Source organism: Denticeps clupeoides, chromosome 20 (genome assembly GCF_900700375.1).
Source record: "Denticeps clupeoides chromosome 20, fDenClu1.1, whole genome shotgun sequence".
Classification (NCBI taxonomy): domain Eukaryota; kingdom Metazoa; phylum Chordata; class Actinopteri; order Clupeiformes; family Denticipitidae; genus Denticeps; species Denticeps clupeoides.
Window position 1 is genome coordinate 15133758 of NC_041726.1, and position 18432 is coordinate 15152189.

Here is an 18432-nt window from a genome sequence, read left to right on the forward strand (position 1 = left end):
TGTCCACATCTAATGTTTGACAAACATTTTAATTATTTATGCTTACAAAATATTCTATGAAGTATCACAAATGTGTTTTTTTTTTTTTGTCGAAACAAATATTCGTCACAACGCATGTCAAAAGAAGAGTTTCTTATAAAACTTAAACAGCAGAGATGAGAACCACCCCAAGCTGGCTTTGAATGCTCCGGCTCTTCAAAAGTGAGCGGTGACTCTGTCGATTTCAAGCAGGTCCTCCAAAATCTGAAACAAGGAGAGATTTCCACACTGGCTCTTTACTGTCATACAGACATGTATGTAGCAGCTTTATGCAATAAAGATTACAATAGATCAAAAATACGTTAAGTTTCTGTTCGACTGTGTGAAGGATTACACATAAACTACCAGCCTGAATTCTATGAACCTTGCTAGACAGATGTATTCTTTAACAAAAGAAAGAAGTTACACAAACATCAATATTAATGAAATTTAGCAGATTTTGACTCCATGTCATATCTTAAATGCATCCATGCAGGTACTTGGGCCTCTTAAAACACTCATTCTAACAGTAACTGAAATGCCAGGGTCGTCGATATATTAATCGGGAAGGAACAACCATGTTTTGGTATGTGTTCCTGTCTCTGTGTGTAATGAAATACAGATTTATCATTTTTTTGTGATCCAGTGTTTTTATATGGTAAGAATGGGACAAAACGTCTCTGGGGATTTTGGTCAAATTCATGGCAATATGGATGTTTTATTTTCTTTGGGGATGGGGCAAGCAATACAGTCCCCGTCCGGCTCTCTAGTTTGTAATCTGCGTATAGTTTTTTGATTCATTGGATTCAGGCGTGTAGATCTACTGGTTTGGTCCACCACTCACGATATCAGCAGTGGTGCCTATCTTCTTTGCCAGTTCACTACGCTCCATGGTGCTCAGATACAGGTACTTGTTCAGCAACTCCCCGTCCAGAATGTTCCGCACGGGGTTCTGGAGCGTCCGCCGGTCTGTGTGCAACATCCTGTTGTCACAGAATAAAAAAAAAAAAGCATTTAACAGGTTAAAACATTTTCAAACCAGCTCCAAGCAGTGCTGTATTCTAAGCATGAGCCTTGTTCATTTATTTGCGCAAGTAATGGGGACATCTTTGACGCTAGCGAACAAGCCCCATACCTGTAACAAAATAGTGGACATAGCACCTTTAACACAGACTTCAGAAAGGAGATCTTTGTTTTCTATGCCCGTTCACCTGAATGCTTTCGGGTTGAGGCCGGCGTAGTGGGGCAGCATCGTGGTCAGGGCGTTCTGCAACATCAGCAAACGCCGGTACGTCTTCTCCTGCATGGGCAACAGCAGCCCAATACCCCCATCCAACGTGGCTGCAACAAACACACACACTTCTTTTCCCAGGGTTCTTACACATTTTTACAAAAGTGACTTTTCAATATCTCTAAGGCAAATTTTTATGACCATGTTCTCTGAAATTCGTGCAGCTCAAGTAAAATGGGCTTGATCAGGTCCGGTCATAGATCACAAATTTTTATGAGTTCTCAGATTTATTAATCATCTATTTAACTCCGGTGCTGTCTAATTCTTCTGATCATCCTTGAGATGTAGAATCATCTTAATTTGACTCCAGCTGTGATTATACTGATTTTGTTTTTTAAAAACACCTGAAGGACTCCAAGATGGCGAGAAACAAGATTATCTGGTCTGATGAGACCAAGAGAACTTTTTGGCCTTAATTCTAAGAGGTACGTGTAGTGAAAACCAGGCCCTGCTCAGCACCTGTCCAGTACAATCCCAACAGTGAAGCATGGTGGTGGCAGCATCATGCTGTGGGGTGTTTTGCAGCTGCAGGGACAGGGTGACTGGTTACAATCAAAAACAGGGATATCCTGGAAGAAAACCTTCCCCAAGACTGCTCAGGACCATTTACTGGGCCGACAATTTACCTTCCAACAAGACAATGACTAAGCACACAGCTAAAATAATGAGAAAGTGGCTTCACAACAACTGTCACTGCTCTTGAATGGTTCAGCCAGTGCCCTGACAAATAAAATTGAGCATCTCTGGAGAACTAAAAATGGTTGTCCATCCAACCTGCCAGAACTGGAAAGGATCCACAAATCCAGGTGTGAAAAGCTTGTTGCATCTTTCCCAAAGACTCGTGGCTATAATAGATCAAAAGGGCACTTCTACTAAATACTGAGCAAAGGGTCTGAATATTCAAAAATGTTTTTCTGTTAATATGAAGAGCCGTGTGTACATCTGAATTTAAATGATTTTAGCAAATGGCTGCAACATTTAAGGGGGGCTGAATACTTTCTGTACCCATTGTATGTACTTCTTTATGCATTCATGTGACATTCATCAGATTTCAATGACTTCCCCATAACATGTGCACCATACAGAGAAAGCCTACCATAAGTAAACTCTTGGGAACTTTGGTTCACGTAAGTAGTCACTAAACACACTTGCACAAGGCGAAGTTGAACTCTGATGTCTTTCAAGGATGAGTAGGTCAAGGTGTCCAATCACCGTGCTTACCAAACCAGGTGATGTGTTTGTTGTCCCAGCTGAAGGTCTTCTTGCTGGCAGCGTCCAGCGCCCCACGGCAGGGCATCCTCCAGAAAGTGTTAACGTGGGCACCAACGTTAAAGTCCGCCCGGCGCAGCAGACGCATGCCCCCAAAGCTCTCTTTTGCTGTGGAACATGACAGATGGAACAAGTTTATAAATTGAGATTCATTCTATTTAAAAGTATAATACAAATAAAACATTATAATAACTGAAATAGTTGTATATTATAACACTATGTTAGAATGAACTGCGTAAAAACCAACACAAAGCAATTATTTATTGAATCCCGATCCGCAGAGGTGCCACTGAGCAAAGCACCGTCCCCACACACTGTTCCCCGGGTGCCTGTCATGGCTGCCCACTGCTCACCGAGGGTGATTGTTAAAAGCAGAGGACACATTTCATTGTGTCACCGTGTGCTGTGCTGTGCTGTGCTGAAGTGTTTCACAATGACAATCACTTTCACTTAATTCATATCATGGTAGCCAAAAGAAACCTTTTCTTTTTACACATATACGATTACATTTTCTTATTGATTATCTTGAGAAAAGGTTACTACAGACTACTGCAATCTGTGCTATTATATAACGGTTTACATTGGGATGCTAATGTAAAGTGTGCCGCCATGAAAGGCGCCCGGGGAGCAGTGTGTGGGGACGGTACCTTGCTCGTACCTGAATAACCACGCTCAAAACACCACTTATACTAAAATTCAACTAGTTCATATAGTAATAAGAGTATTACCTTCTGGGAGGTACATGTAGACAAGCAGGTTTTTATCTCGGTCAGATACTGTAACAAGGAGAGTTGTGGAATAATCAATAGTTGATCACAATGCGCTGTGAGTGGATTACATAAGACATGAGAACTATGCAAATACTTTACCGAGGAAACCCAGCTGGTTGTTGTCCACCATGAACTCTATGCTGTACACTTCTAGCGGTTTTGCATCCTGGGAAAAAAAGTTTTAAAATAAATGTAATTGCATTTGGTTATAAAGCATTATAGTATGTGTATGTAATGAATTCATGGCAAAAAGGTTAACAACATGAAAGGAATAATAAGAGAACAGAGAGGTCCGTACCCGGCTGACCAGTGACAGGGTCTTGCTCTCCTCCTGGTAGCGCAGCAACGAGATGCTCTTCATTACGTCAGCAGCCAGGATGAAGTTCTTAATGCTGAACATCTGATGGATGTAGAGCTGTGTGTCTATGAAGGCCATGCCCGTCAGATCATTGTCCTTTAGGCTCCAGAGGAAAATCTGAAGTATGAGAAATTTCATGAATCTTATGAAGGACGTCTGACAGCAAAAAAAAAAACAACCAATCAAACAAATAAAAACATTCATGTGATAAAACTTTTTAAATAGGCACAATCCCAGATAATCAGAAAAATATTGATTTAATGTGCAAAATGCTTAATTGGCTGAATGACCGTTCTGTACTGGTATTTATATGTAGTGTATATAACTGACCTCATGCGACTTTAAAATCTGCAGTGTGGTAGGACATTCTGTATGGGAGTGTGAGTGGTTGTCCATGGCGTTTACCTTCTGTCCAATGGCAGACACTAGGTAGCCACTGCAGTGGCAGAGTGCGGTGACTGGACCCTTCTGCTCCTTCTCATACACAACCTTGAACTTGTTTTTGGTGAGGGGCTGCCCAGGCTCTGGGACCACCTCAATCACATCCAGGATCAGAATCTGCCAAAAAAAACACAAAAAAAACCCACACACATAACACACACCACCGGGAAAAAAAAGGTATGACGTTAATCATGACTAAAGAACTGAAATTAATATGAACACCAATTTGAGAACGTCTTCCCTGACTCACCCTGCCCCTGCAGGTCACCTCCTCCCCCTGCATGAGGCATGTTCCCACAGCAACGTAGCCTTTCAGTCCAGACACCGTCTCCTGGCTCTTCAGGGCTACGGTCTTCATACACGTCACATGCTCCCATTCCTCCAGACCAATACTGAAATTAATTAAACAGAGAGAGATTGTAAATACATGGAATTTTATCATGTAAAACTGATTTAGAGGAACGTTGCTGGGACGTGGCTGCTAATGTAATAACATGTAATAGCTGTTGAAATCTCGCCATCAAAGCAGATTATATCATAATGACGTCACTCAGCGATTTTCTAGTTAAAAAGTAGAGTTGGAAGTGACTCGGGCAGCCTGATCGGAGTACAGCGCTGCTCCGGGCAGGAGTTTGGCCTCGTCCACACGAACGTTCGAAACGAAACACCATATGCATTTTTGCTGTCCTTTGTAGCTGCATTCGATTGCCGTTTCACCGGCATTTAATGCTCGTTGCTGCATAACGTTGGGATTTCGGTACAAAAGAAGAAAATGTTGTATTCAGCGCTTATTTGATGTCATCCAAATGTGCTTCTGACCGAATGCTGGTGCTGAACCCCTCGTGTCGACGCTTTGATTTGCTCCAATTATCAGAAAAATGGTCGGCATTCCATCCATGCTCACCTGATGCCACAAACACCAGAAAAACACCTGGTTCTGACATCCGTGTGATGGAGGCCTTAACTCTCATCCCACTGAAGTATACAGTACAGGCTAAACGTTTGGACACACCTTCTCATTCAATGTGTTTTCTTTATTTTCATGACCATTTACGTTGGTAGATTCTCACTGAAGGCATCAAAACTATGAATGAACACATGTGGAGTTATGTACTTAACAAAAAAGGTGAAATAACTGAAAACATGTTTTATATTCTAGTTTCTTTGCTCTGATTACTGCTTTGCACACTCTTGGCATTCTCTCGATGAGCTTCAAGAGGTCGTCACCTGAAATGCTTCTCCAACAGTCTTGAAGGAGTTCCCAGAGGTGTTTAGCACTTGTTGGTCCAGCTCACCCCAAACCATCTGGATTGGGTTCAGGTCCGGTGACTGTGGAGACCAGGTCTCCACTTTTTGTTAAGTACATAACTCCACATGTGTTCATTCATAGTTTTGATGCCTTCAGTGAGAATCTACCAACGTACATGGTCATGAAAATAAAGAAAATACATTGAATGAGAAGGTGTGTCCAAACTTTTCGCCTGTACTGTAGATAAACATAATGTGAATAAATGTAGAAAAATGGATGGGCACTTATAATCATAATCGAATTGTGAGACCAGTAAGTGCACACCCCGTGCACTTACAAACAGCATCAAAACAACCTGTAAATGCAGCCTTCGATACTTCTCTCACCATGCGTTAGGGATCGCCTCCCAGCTGACTGGAGAGATGAGCTGTATGGAGAACTTCTCCTGCTGAGGGTTGATGTAGCGCTCGTCTAAACACAGGAAATGCGGTTGTGTGTCAGTGTTTAAAATCAACTTGTCTGTCCCTCCAGGAAATCGCTATGTTGCGATTGCAACAATTTACACAAACTATTAGTGTTTTGCATTTCCGTCGAATCACCGCAATTGTTTTGCACTTTTGACCTTTTGTGTCACTCAAACATAATCAGTTTTACTTCCGTGTTGCCGAGCATGCTGAAATCTGCGGCAGGAACGCTGCTCATTTACCCTAAAACATTTCTGCCAAAATGAAAAGAACAGTTTCCAAGTGTTCTGCAGGAAAGTGGAGGTAAAATTTTCCATATAACGGCTGCTGCGGCTGTGCCGATATTCACTGGGCTTACCGGGCGGGCGTACTGACGTTGACGTGCCGGTGTGGAAAGGGACAACATGTAGCTTTTACTGGCAAATCGCATGGTGCAGAACACGGACCGTCTAGTGCAAACATCCAAGTTTGAAGTCAAGGCTGGCGACTCGTCACAAAAACACTCACACCCTCTCTCACACTTCCCGCTAAACTGTTTTGTACCGCATGCAACGTTGTGGTGGAACACAAACTTAAAGACAATGTAGTCAATGGAAAAACCTTTTTCTACCGCAAAGAGTTGCGGACGTGTCACCCTGACTGAATCTCATTTACTTCAGCAGTTCCACAGCAACCTTCTTCAAAGTAAAAAAAAAAAAACTCGCAAATTCGCACCAATCACAGTTTATACAGTTTATAGCGAAATCCTGGAGGTACTGACTTGTTATACAGGAAACCAAAGCCACAGATTTAACCCTGTGGACAACTGTAATTAGGCACAATTTAAAATGCATAACATTATAAAACAGTAATTATACTAAATTAGTACATCTAAATGAGTAATTAAAATCAATTAAAAATCTAATTTCATTTGTAATTACTCATAATAAATCAGTAATACAAATCAATAAATTGTCTAACTGTATGAACGCATTACTCTTCACCTCTCTCTATCGTCTCAAACTCCTTCTCTTCTCCGGTCATTCTGGGAATGCGTGTGCACGGTTCCTTTACGCTGGTGCACACCGCATACACCTGTAACACACCAACCCGGTAACAAGGAAGCCATCAGATTTTCTCGGTCATTAGTTGGGTTGATATGATGGGTTGCGGGCGGTGCAGTAACCTTGGACTCCACGTGGTAGGAGACATAGTGGACTGTACATCTCAGTGGAATTTTCCGAACGGGCCATGGAGCGTCATACGAGAGGTAGGTGGGTAAAACACTAATCCTCAGCTCTCCCTGTGACCACACAAATGGACATTTCATTAAATTCTTAGATGCAACAGAAAACAGGAACAATAATTACCTGGGATGCAATGATTATAAATCAGAACCGAGGTTGACATTAACATTTTGGCTCTTTGCACATTTGTTTGATATTTATTCTCACTTTTGAGGAAGGGAAACCTAATTTTTTATTATAAAACCAACAGTTGTCTGCTAGCACAAACACTTTGATATTCTTCAAACCTGCAGTTGGGTCAGACTCAAAATAGTCCAAAAATAGGTGTGGTCAGTCAATATCATCTTTTTAGTGGACAAGTTGATAGCAGTAAAAAGGTCAAATATCAGTCAACACCAATGTTTAGGCTATATAAATGAGGACATCCTTAGTGATAAGTACCTGCTTGTTGAAGTAGAGGAAGCCCTTGGGACAGTTGACATTGTGGAATGGTGAGAAGGACTCAATAGGTCCGTCAATAATCATCGGGTGTAGCCTCATTGCCCCCCGAGACGTCACCAGCATCCAGTGAGGAGAGGGACCACAGATGAACACCTGACAGGGGGATTGCCACAATGGCGTGAATATTGTTTTACCAGAGCTGCCTACAGTCATTCGCTTGTGGTAGACTAGACCGCCATCCAGCCTCTCCTCCAAAAATTTATCTTCTTCATTTAATTCCACTTAATTAATATGAAAAAAGAAAATGCTATCAGGCTTGTATAATTTAAGAGTTAACTGTTGTTAACTTCTTAACGTAATTTTTCTCCAACTTCGTCTTTTCATTAGAAATATTCACCGTAGAAAGGATTTCATGTAGTTGCTTTTATGAGGCTCTGCTACTTCTGTAGCACAACCACAAACATGTTATCTGTCATTGTTGTATATATGATGTGCTCGGGGTTATAGGTCAGGCTGGAGGTTGGGCCAAAAAAAAAAAAAAAAAAAAAAAAACAGATTTAAAATGAAAATGCCATTTCCATGTGGACACAAGAACAATTTTTAGAGAAAAGCGTTCTCATGTGGACAGGGCCCCAGGCCATTCAAACAAACCAATGATATACATTATTATAAGTTGATGTACAATGATATACAATGTTACAATTATGCACAGACTTTATTCATGTTATATGTTTGAAGACAATATAAACCACAGATCTTCTTATCTTTGATCTAAGTAAAACGTTTTTTATCAGATGAAACCAAATGTTCACAATACAAATCTATAGATAGCAAATGGACAAGCAAAGCACAGTAAAACACAGGAAAAGTGTCTTACCCCAGAGTAGCCTGAAATGTCTACAAAGTACCGAAAGCGAGCCACCCGGCCTTTAACTCCAAAGATGTCTTCACCGGGACCCTCCGGCCTCTTGTCCTTCTTTGAGATCTTGGGTTTCTTCTCACGGAAGTTGATATTGTGCGGTATCTACGTTTAAATGTGACGTATTTACATGGCACATTGCAAACAACAGTTGACCACAGTGCTGAACATACAATAAAAAAAACACAAAGAAAGAACCACACTTACACAGAATTATAAGACTTTGAATAGATACGTGTTAAGATATGTGAGGCAACCCATTCCAGAGATAGTGTTTCCCACAGTGCTCTGTAGTTCAAGGTGGCGGCCTTGACAACAAATGAGTTCCACATGGATCACACCCTCCCCAGCGAATTAAATTGAAAAACGAGTATACGCACAATCTATAACCAGTCATTAAACCAGGCCTTATATAACCAGTCATATAACCAGGCCTTGTAGATTTTATAGAAAATAACCTTTTTCCTGGGAAGTTGCTAAACCACATTGAAGTTGGATAGCATATCACTACACGCTGCTGTTGGATGTACATGTGGTGTTACGATAGTTAAACATAAATCAATTGAAATTGCTCATACATGATATTCTTATTTCATATCACTATATCGTAAATTCGGATAGGGTCTTATCATGGTACTCTTGCTTTGCATATTGTTGCCAAATGGATAGAAAAACAAATTATTTAAAATATCAGGTTACTTCATCTAAAGAAGCCACACAACTTCACCATCTGCATCCTCCACCAATCATTAAAAGTAAAAAAGAAGCTTCAGAGTTAGTACCTGACTTCCCCATCAATTATGCCACCAAGAGTTTCAAGCACCTGGATAATGAATTAGATTAATACAATTTTTGGTTGCTTTCCTTTACCTTTTTAAAGCGCACTTTCAGGTTGTTCTGGGCCTGCTGCTGATCGTATGGAAAGGCCTCATAAATCAGCAGCTCCTGCTCAACATGAACCTGAGGATAAATTAAGGATGGAATTAGTATTAAAGATCCCCTATCATAACAAATTGACTTTGTGAGATTGTTTAACATAAATACGAGTTCCCCTAGCCAGTCTGTGGTCCTGCAGTGGCTAGAAATGGCTAAATAGTGTCTTGGCCATTCTGCTTCATAGTTCAGAGAGCGGCAGAATTTGTCCCCTTATGACGTCATACAGGGAAAGGTTACCTCCCGTTTCTCATGCTTTTTCCACCCAGAGAATTTCCCACCCCTCCCCTATCTCCCCTATCAGTGGGTGAATTAGATTTTTTTCGGGAAAAAACGCAGACACGACTTCCTGTCTGCGAAGTGTTGCTGACGTCATCTCAGCGAATGCCCCCTTAACTTCTATAGGCCGTTCTCCTCCTAGTCCTGCCTCTCTCCTCCTTAGCATTTAAAGCTGCAGACACCGAAACGAACACCAAAACTGGATAAAAGTGACTGTAATTCTGCACCAAGGCTGAATTTCGAAAAGAAACTTCAGATACAGTATTAGAAGACCAACTAAGATCGATAGAAAAGAAAGTCATAATAGGTGACCTTTAAAATGTTACATTTAGTCTAAGAGCGATAACGTATGAGCAGTGCAGATTAACGTACCAGCAGGTAGGGGCGACTGCGGTTGTAGCCCAGCGAAACAAGGGCGACCTCTTTGACCAGTGGGATCTCTCCCTGACGAGTTACCTCCTCCTTTTTACCCTCCCCCTGAGCTGCGGACTGACCAGCAGAGCTGTCCACCAACACTCTCTGACCGACCGGAAAGTTCTTCACCAGGAAGACTAGGCGCCATTCTGGGAGCTGGTAAATCTGGTAAAAACAGTTGCAAATGTTCTCAGCCAGGAAAAGAAAGAAAGGATTGTCAGAGCATACAGATAGGTGACAAAAGTACTTTTTTTCTTAAATAATATATACTGAAAAATATACTGAAATCTTTATTTTTAAACAAATGATTCAAGTCGCCTGGCCAGACGGTTCTTTACATCCAGATATCCATAACTATCTTACCTCCATCACCCCATTCTCCCTCACCACCATGCACCAATGAGTCGGCTCCTGCTTGTTGTGGCCCCCCACCTTCCCCGAGTACGGTGCTGCAGAGGCGAGCCCACCGTGGCTGGGCTCGTCTTTGGTGGGGCTGAAGAGTGGGCTGGAATCTCCGTACAACATCTCCTCCTCGTCATCCACTGTGTTACTGAGGAGACAGAAGAAAAAGTGACATCAGAGAGGGGGGGAGGGGGGTGGTGGTGAAATGTGAGTGTGTCGGGGGTGTACCTCATGTCCTGAAAGAGCGTCTCTGTCTCCGAATGGCACCGGACTACAGTGTCATCCCTGATAGTGAAACTAATCTTGTTCTCAGTAGTGAACATACCACTGACATCCCTATATGCGCACAGAGTGATCACACGTGATTGCTGTGGAGACAAATCAAAGTGTGTGTAAAAAAAAAAAAAAACTGTTTCAAATTCTAATACATCAATACAGTGAATTGTTATTAACATCAATTGTTGAATTATGGTATAAAGATCAGATATGGATTACACAGCACTGAAGCAGGTTGGACTGGACAATGCTGTAAAATGTAAATTTAATGTAGTCTCTCTGTGGTAAATTCAGTTGACTGAACATGAAAGTGAATATGAATATGCACAGCAAGGACAGCATTTAACCCATCACCTTCAGTGAGCAGTGGGCACCCTTGTAAAATACGCTTTACAAGATAAAATGTCTCTTCATTTTCATTGACGAAAATTAGATGAGACGTTATTTCCTCTCTGTAATTGCGTTATTATTATTATTAGTACCAACTGGCCCTCTCCGCACATTCCCCTGTGTTAGGATGATGAAGAGGGTTTCCCGCTCGCCCTGGCATCCCTACAGAGACTGATCAATATCTACACTGGCAGTACAAACTTCATTTGATGTAAAGCTGAATAGAAAAGTAAGACTGACTGTGTGAATCTGCGGTTTATGTACGGCCAGTCTGTGCGTCTTTCCCATGTAGGAATCGTTCTTCAGCACAAACATGGTGACCGCGCCCTCAGCCGACAGGATGACCACGTAGGGGTCGGACAACGAACACTGCACTATTGGAGAGCCCAGGTCCACAGGGATGAAGTGAAGCTGCCTCACTGAAAGAAACAGAAAGGAAAAAAAGAGATGAAGGTCATAATGGGACATGGCTTGATCATGCTCAGGAACTTATTTTATTCATCTTTATTTTTATTTTTTGAGAGTTTTTGAGAATCATTTGGCCAGAAATAATCCTGCAGGTTATTATTAAAAGCAACAAGTAAGCAGCATGACTTAAAATCACTGTTCATTAATTGGCAGGACCAAAAATACCACTGGACACACCCAAAATAAATGCCTCAGAATTGCTAGCAAAAACAAATATAGACTTCACATCAAGATTACATTCAAGATACTTTTCTGACAGATTAGTTCTGCAGCCAAGCAACAACCATTAAAGTTGAGATATTCGTGGCTACTGAGATCCATGAAGCTTCTCACCTCCTTCCAGCAGCCGGATGCCATTGGGCGACACCTGGATGATGTACTTGTTCTCGCCAATGTTGCCGGCAAAGACAGTAGGTCCTTGAGTGGCAAAGCCACTGGTATCCAGTTCCATGATCTCCTGGCCTGTCTGCAGGATCTACATGCACATACGAGGCTTTATTATATTAGTGAGTATAACACATATGTTATATATATATGTTACGCATGGGGGTTGCATGGGTTTGCTGTAAAAAGTATGGTTTCAAAATATTGAAAATGGACTTCATGCGAAACCTGACAAATAAAAGGACTGGAACTGCAGCGTATCAGCAGTGGTCCTTTGGTCAAAAAAAGCCTGCTGTGCAAGACACTCACCTATGAACCACAAAGTCACAGGTTGAAACCCCACTTAATACCATTGTGTCGCTGAGTGTCTCCAGGGGGACTGTCCCGATAACTACTGATTTTAGTTATGGATAAGAAGTAAGAGGTACCATAGTGGAGTCTTCTCGGCTGAGTATGAGGAAACCATGTTTGTTCTTGTCATCTTCTACCGTGGCTTCCAGCTTCTCTTCATCTGGGGTTTCACTCTCTGTGTCTGCAGATGGCTGAGAGACAGTGTGAGAGAGAGATGTAAAATACTGATGGGAACATTACTTCCCTTGGTTGCCATGGGAGTAGAGGATCTTACCTGCTCAGGCTTCTCTTCACTGGCTATGACCGTCCACATATCATGGCAACCTGGTAGTTCAAAGGTTGTAACAACCTGAGGCCTGATGCTCCTCTGAAGGGGATCAAGATTAAGCAAGAATAAATAAAACAGATTCAAAGCATTAATAAGATGATGGGTCTAGACACCCATTCCACAAATCAAGATTTGAAATCATGAATCTAAAAAGTCCATGATGTCACTTCATGGTTCCAGAAAACAGAATTTAGATCTACCCCCCCATACCTTTACAGGTACAGCTTGCAGTCATTACATAACAAAATAAAACAAGATTGTGCCAACACAGTGGTCTGTCTCTCGGGTGTTTTAAAGGCTTCTCCCACAAGCTCTGAGGGAGCCCTGGTAAACCCAGAGTTCATATAGCACATAACACACACACCCTACAGCGGAGCCTCACCACTGCAGGTCTTTGTGCTGTGCAGTTTGACCAGACAACACACACACACACATATATATATATACACATACAAACCTGGAGCACAGACAGAGCACCATTCTTCCCATAACCTGAGCACACCACTACCTCCAGGTCAGGTTCAGGGTTACTCTGAAACTAAAGGGGGAAGAAAAACGCACACACACACACACACACACACACACACACACACACACACACACACACACACACACACACAAAAAAAAAACAGTATTTTAAGAAAAACTACTACACAGAATTTAATCACACATAAAGCTGTGAATATAACAATTATCTAAGAGACTCCTGGCCAGTACCAGCAGAAGGAGCACAAATATAACAGATTGAGAAGAAATCTTGTATAATAAAAAAAATTAAATCTGAATTTTAATATGAAATTTGCATGAAACTTACAGGAAACATAAGACAAAAATAGCAAAGGAACAAACTCACCTCTTCAGACAGGAAGGCGGGCTCTCCGATTGAGGCATTAGCACAGGGACCAATGTTCAGGATACTGTCACACACCTGAACACACACACAAAATCTCAGTACCAGTTTAAACCAAAGCCTAAAACAACCAAAAAAATGTCAGAATCTTATAACTATACAGACAGTGCAGATACCTCAAAGGTGTAAGTGGCCAGCTGAGTGCCTGACTGGGCCTCGCTCCCATACACCTCAATCTCATCCAACTCATCCAGCTGGGCAGCCTTAGCACCTTTAAAAATTAAAAAAATTAAGAAAACGATCAAAGAAAAAAAAACAAACAAAAAAAAAACACTAACAGGATAATGAGAAGAAAACACACCTGTCCAGTTAGCGCTGGAGTCCACACGCTTCTTTTTACTGGGAGGTTCCTCCTGTCAAATGAGAAACCAGTTGCATCACCAATTTGCTCTGCATTAGGAGTGCATTGAGTGCAAAGATCTAAAGCAGACGTTTCTTTATTGAACTGATACAATCATGCACATTAATAAGAGTACTTATTGCGTGTATTAAAAAAAAAAAACTATGCAACAAGACTTTCCTACACAAGACTCTAGCCTAAGCCTCAGAAACCAGGTACTTGGCATTTGGTTCTTTAACCCCCCCCTGGTTAGAGGTTTATGGTGCGGTAATAAAAATACATTTATTTTTTTGTCAACATTAATTTATAGAGCACAATTAAACACCCAAAGTGCTGAACAAGCTAAAATCATAAAAAACATTTATTAATAAAAAGACATGAAAATATAAAAGTTATGCAAATAACAATTTGGAAAGGAAACACTTGCTCATTAAAATAAAATAAAAATGTTCTTCAATATTAAAAAAAAAAACAAAAAAAAAAAAAACACACCTGCTTCTCCTTGTCCTTGTCCTTCTCCCTGTCTTCGTCCAGCGGCGTCTCCTGCAGTTTCTCTGTGTACCTGAGCAGGAGAGAGTTCCCCAGTCGAGAGCCCAGGAACAGGTAACCCGGCTCCATCGTCATCATCTGTTTCACAAAAAAGAGACAGATGAGTAAAAAACAATAACAGGTGGAAAAATAAAGAAGACTATAAGGAAGAGAGAGACACTGAAACTTACACAAGTGGTGAGGACACTTGCTGCCGCCTTGTCAAAATGGAAGGAACGAACACTTCTCATGCCATCTGTGATGAGCGTTAACACATAACTGCACAAACATGCACATGTTAATTTAATGAAAAATGCGTATTGTAAATCAAATAATAGTGAGTTGTCAAAACAAAAAAGGCCCCCTCACATTTCTCCCCCTTTCAGAGAAATGACCATCTTATCAGAAGCAATGAAGGCCGCCTGTGAGCAATCCAGCGTTAGCTTAACTTCTTCCTGCACGCCTGAAGAATAGAAGCAACCAACCAATCAACAGCAGGCGTGGATGATTAGTGCAGCAGAGCAGAAGTCACGTCCGCTGGAGACACTCACGCAGCGGGAAGGCGGTGGTGCCGTTGGTCTGGCTGTTGAGGGAGACGCCATATGGAGGGACACTCTGGTTCAAATACAGCAGGGAGTTCACAGCAAAAACCACAACACCCCCTGTATACACACACAGAAACACACACGCACACTGAGCACAAGAGGAAGAAAAGAAAGACTCAGGCAGAAACCAGGACTCACCGATGGGTTTGGGGACGGCCATGACCTGCGTGCAGTCGAATGGCAGGTTACTGAGGGACCAGATAACGGGGTGAACCTTCTGCATGATGTTGAGGGAGATCGCCACAATGCTACATGTGTCCTGCCTTACTGCCACACGTCTGCAACAGCAGGGTCACACACACATCCACATAAACATACACAATTATCAATCATTATGAATTGTTCACAATTGTCATTCTGAAACATGACACACGGTGCACACAACAAAATGTGTCCTCTGCTTTTAACCATCACCCTTAGTGAGCAGTGGGCAGCCATGACAGGCACCCAGGGACCAGTGTGTGGGGACGGTGCTTTGCTCAGTGACACCTTGGCAGATTGGGATTCGAACCGGCAACCTTCTGATTACGGGGTTGCTTCCTTAACCACAAGGCCACAACCGCCCCCGCTAAGCCACCTAAATCAGCAGGCCTGAACAATATCCACATTTTATGATAATGTGCCGTTATTTTGACAGTAATAACACTAGTAATATTTGTGATTTTATGCATTTAAAATGAGTATGACAATGAGAGCATTAATGTTCTTAGGTCATTCTGGGCACACACACACACTGCATAGTGTGTTTTTACTGCTCACTGGGACACACTCACCCAGGCCACGTCTGGTTGGGCTCATACAGAATGAGCAGCGTGGGCTCATAGTAGCCATGCAGGAACTTCATGTCAATGATGTTCAAGAGCTTCTCATCCAGCTCCCGGACATCAATGATGTAGCTGGGGAGGAAACTGGACTTCTGCCTGCATGGAGACCAGAGCCACATTACATGTTCAGCTTTAAAATGTTCCATACCAACACAGCAGCAATCATTCATGAAGTAAAAAAAAAAACACATCTTACCCTTCTCCAACAATCCCTTCCTGCTCGTCAGTTAAGGTGTCCTTGCGAAAAGGCAGCACAACCAGCTGAGTGCCATACACCAGCATCACTGCGCAGCGATTTTCAGGGTCCACCCGCACCATAGGAATGTGCACATTTTGCACAAAGCCGTCCTGAACAACAGATAAACAGTAATCAACTAAACAATGACTTTATGAATGGATTAATCCATCCTATTATGAAAAATCCACTTTGTGAGATTAGTTAACTAAAGTTCCCCCACCCTGTCTATGGTCCTGCAGTGATTAGAAATGGCGATAGGTGTAAAGAGTTCAGAGAGAACCAGTTTAGGAATTTGTCCCCTTATGTCGTCATAAGGGGAAAGGTTACCTCCCGTTTCTTATGCTTTGTCCGCCCAGAGAATTGACCGTTATGCGTTCCGTCATGACAGGCGCCCGGGGGCAGTGTGTGGGGACGGTGCTTTGCTCAGTGGGACCATGGCGGTTCGGGATTCGAGCCGGTAAACTTCTGACCACCACTGCCCATTTGATTACTTCCACGAATGCACCCTCAACCTCTATAGGTCGCACTCCACCTCGCCCCGCCTCTCTCCTCCTCATTTGCATTTAAAGCTACAGACGCAGAACCGGCGCATATTGGTGAAATCTCATTGTGGGACTGGATCAAAGTGGCTGTAATTCTGCACCACGGCTGAATTTCTGAAAGATTCTTCAGATACAGTAATAGGGGAACAATATAAAAAAATTATGTCTGGGGACCTTTAATAATTTGTATAAGGAGTGTACACTCCACCACAAATAATTCATATACATACCCGAAGCTCAGGTTCCTCAAAGTAATGCAGTGAAAGAGTCTTCAGGTCATGGGTCCCCGGGTCATACTCCACCACGGCCAGCTGGAACACGAAGGCAGAACATGGCACTGGTGCATTTTCAGCCTATGTAGCATGCTTTCGTCAAGCACAGGAACAAGTGCATAACACGACACCTTCGCATCTTTGAAGCTCAAGAGGAGCGCGTCTCTGTTGGTTCCCACCAGCTGCACGCTGGCCATGGACATGACGTTCCCAAAGAGCGAGAAGGAAGCAACCTGCTCCAGCTTCTCCTTCCTCTTCACATCTGCGTGTCAGAGAGACGGTCAGTACTGTCAGAACACGCTTCTCATTCTTATTAGTGTTTTATTTGAAAACCGAGCAAGGGAGTGGAAACACTTACCCGATGACTTCTCTGCTTTGTTCGAATTCTACGTTTGAAAAGCAAAAAAAAAAAAAAGAGAGAGAGAGAGAGAGAGAGAGAGAAATAATGAATAATGGGCCGCGATGAAATATCGCGAGAACTCTCTGGCACCTGCGTTCAGCATTACAGCAATTACCGCGAGAAATGTTGCACGAGTACACAGGCTATTGAAAAAATGCAAGAAGGTCGTCCGACTCGCCTCCACGCTGTGAATGATCCTGTAGACGTAGAGCTGGGAGGTCCCGGCCACGACCAGGTTCTTCTCCTCGTCGGAGATGAAGCTGCAGTAGACCGAGAACTCCACGGCCGTGGGGCAGTGCGCCTGGCGGTACACGGCGTACATCCTGCCGCCTCTGCACACACGGGTGGATCGGGGCTTGTGTTTGTGGGCTTTTCCACAGTTGAGGCTATTTAACTTTGTTTTACTAAAATAAGTGTTTTAAACGCGCTGATATGCAGGTGCGAACTTAAATCCGATTGAAACAATCTGACGGGACGTGAAAGAAGAGCTACAGTTTGCCTAGCACAAAATATCCATTCTCTTGGACTAAAAAAGTATTTTCAGGATTTTGTAACCTTTTAAATTCCATATTTGTAGAGCAAATTAGGGTGTGAAAATTATGCCGTGCTTATTTCCTCTCGTGGACGCACATGAAACGCCGCACCACACATCGGCACCTCACCTGCTGTTTATTATAAAAGGTCCGGTCTTCGGGTCGCTTCTGTTTCTGCTAGATTATAAGTATCATGCTCGGGCAACCAAAGAGTGATGTTTCTTCATTTGTTGTCTTTCCCATTCATCACACACCCCACAAACCCGCACTGTCGCCGATGCGCACCCGCAAATCTCGTCCGGGGTGTCAACAAACGGCGATGAACAAAGGTTCCTACCACGAGCTTCCTGGTGCCTCCACACAAATGCATTAAAACCTGTTGAAAGTACAGTCGTTCATAAATGTAACGCGTATTAAAACCATTACGCTGCGGGACAAAATCGCGTTAATTGCAACTGAGCGTTAATTTCCTGAGAAATCTCACATTTACGGCATTTAGCAGACGTTCTTGTCCACAGATGTCTTGTATGTACGCGTTTCTTCAAAATAGACGGGAAAAAGAAAGGGGG

The 18432-nt window shown here is 42.6% G+C and overlaps 1 protein-coding gene across 1 annotated transcript; it reads right to left on the reverse strand.

Moving 5' to 3' along the window:
* Window positions 1–2: 2 nt before the first annotated feature.
* Window positions 3–18154, reverse strand: cpsf1 (cleavage and polyadenylation specific factor 1). The gene is made up of 38 exons (XM_028964306.1): window positions 17993–18154; window positions 17509–17662; window positions 17289–17316; window positions 17062–17192; window positions 16889–16969; window positions 16075–16226; window positions 15828–15974; window positions 15193–15332; window positions 15001–15111; window positions 14819–14912; window positions 14641–14728; window positions 14414–14548; window positions 13883–13934; window positions 13698–13792; window positions 13525–13599; window positions 13129–13209; window positions 12618–12710; window positions 12421–12534; window positions 11942–12083; window positions 11381–11559; window positions 10703–10842; window positions 10436–10622; window positions 10031–10237; window positions 9317–9406; window positions 8405–8551; window positions 7528–7680; window positions 7026–7142; window positions 6844–6934; window positions 5783–5867; window positions 4398–4539; window positions 4112–4264; window positions 3647–3823; window positions 3448–3514; window positions 3307–3354; window positions 2531–2686; window positions 1230–1359; window positions 863–1001; window positions 3–243 (listed from the first exon to the last, which is right to left on the reverse strand). The coding sequence occupies exons 2-38, from the start codon at window positions 17650–17652 to the stop codon at window positions 196–198; spliced, it is 4359 nt and encodes a 1452-aa protein (XP_028820139.1). The 5' UTR covers window positions 17653–17662; window positions 17993–18154; the 3' UTR covers window positions 3–195.
* Between the last annotated feature and the right edge of the window lie 278 nt (window positions 18155–18432).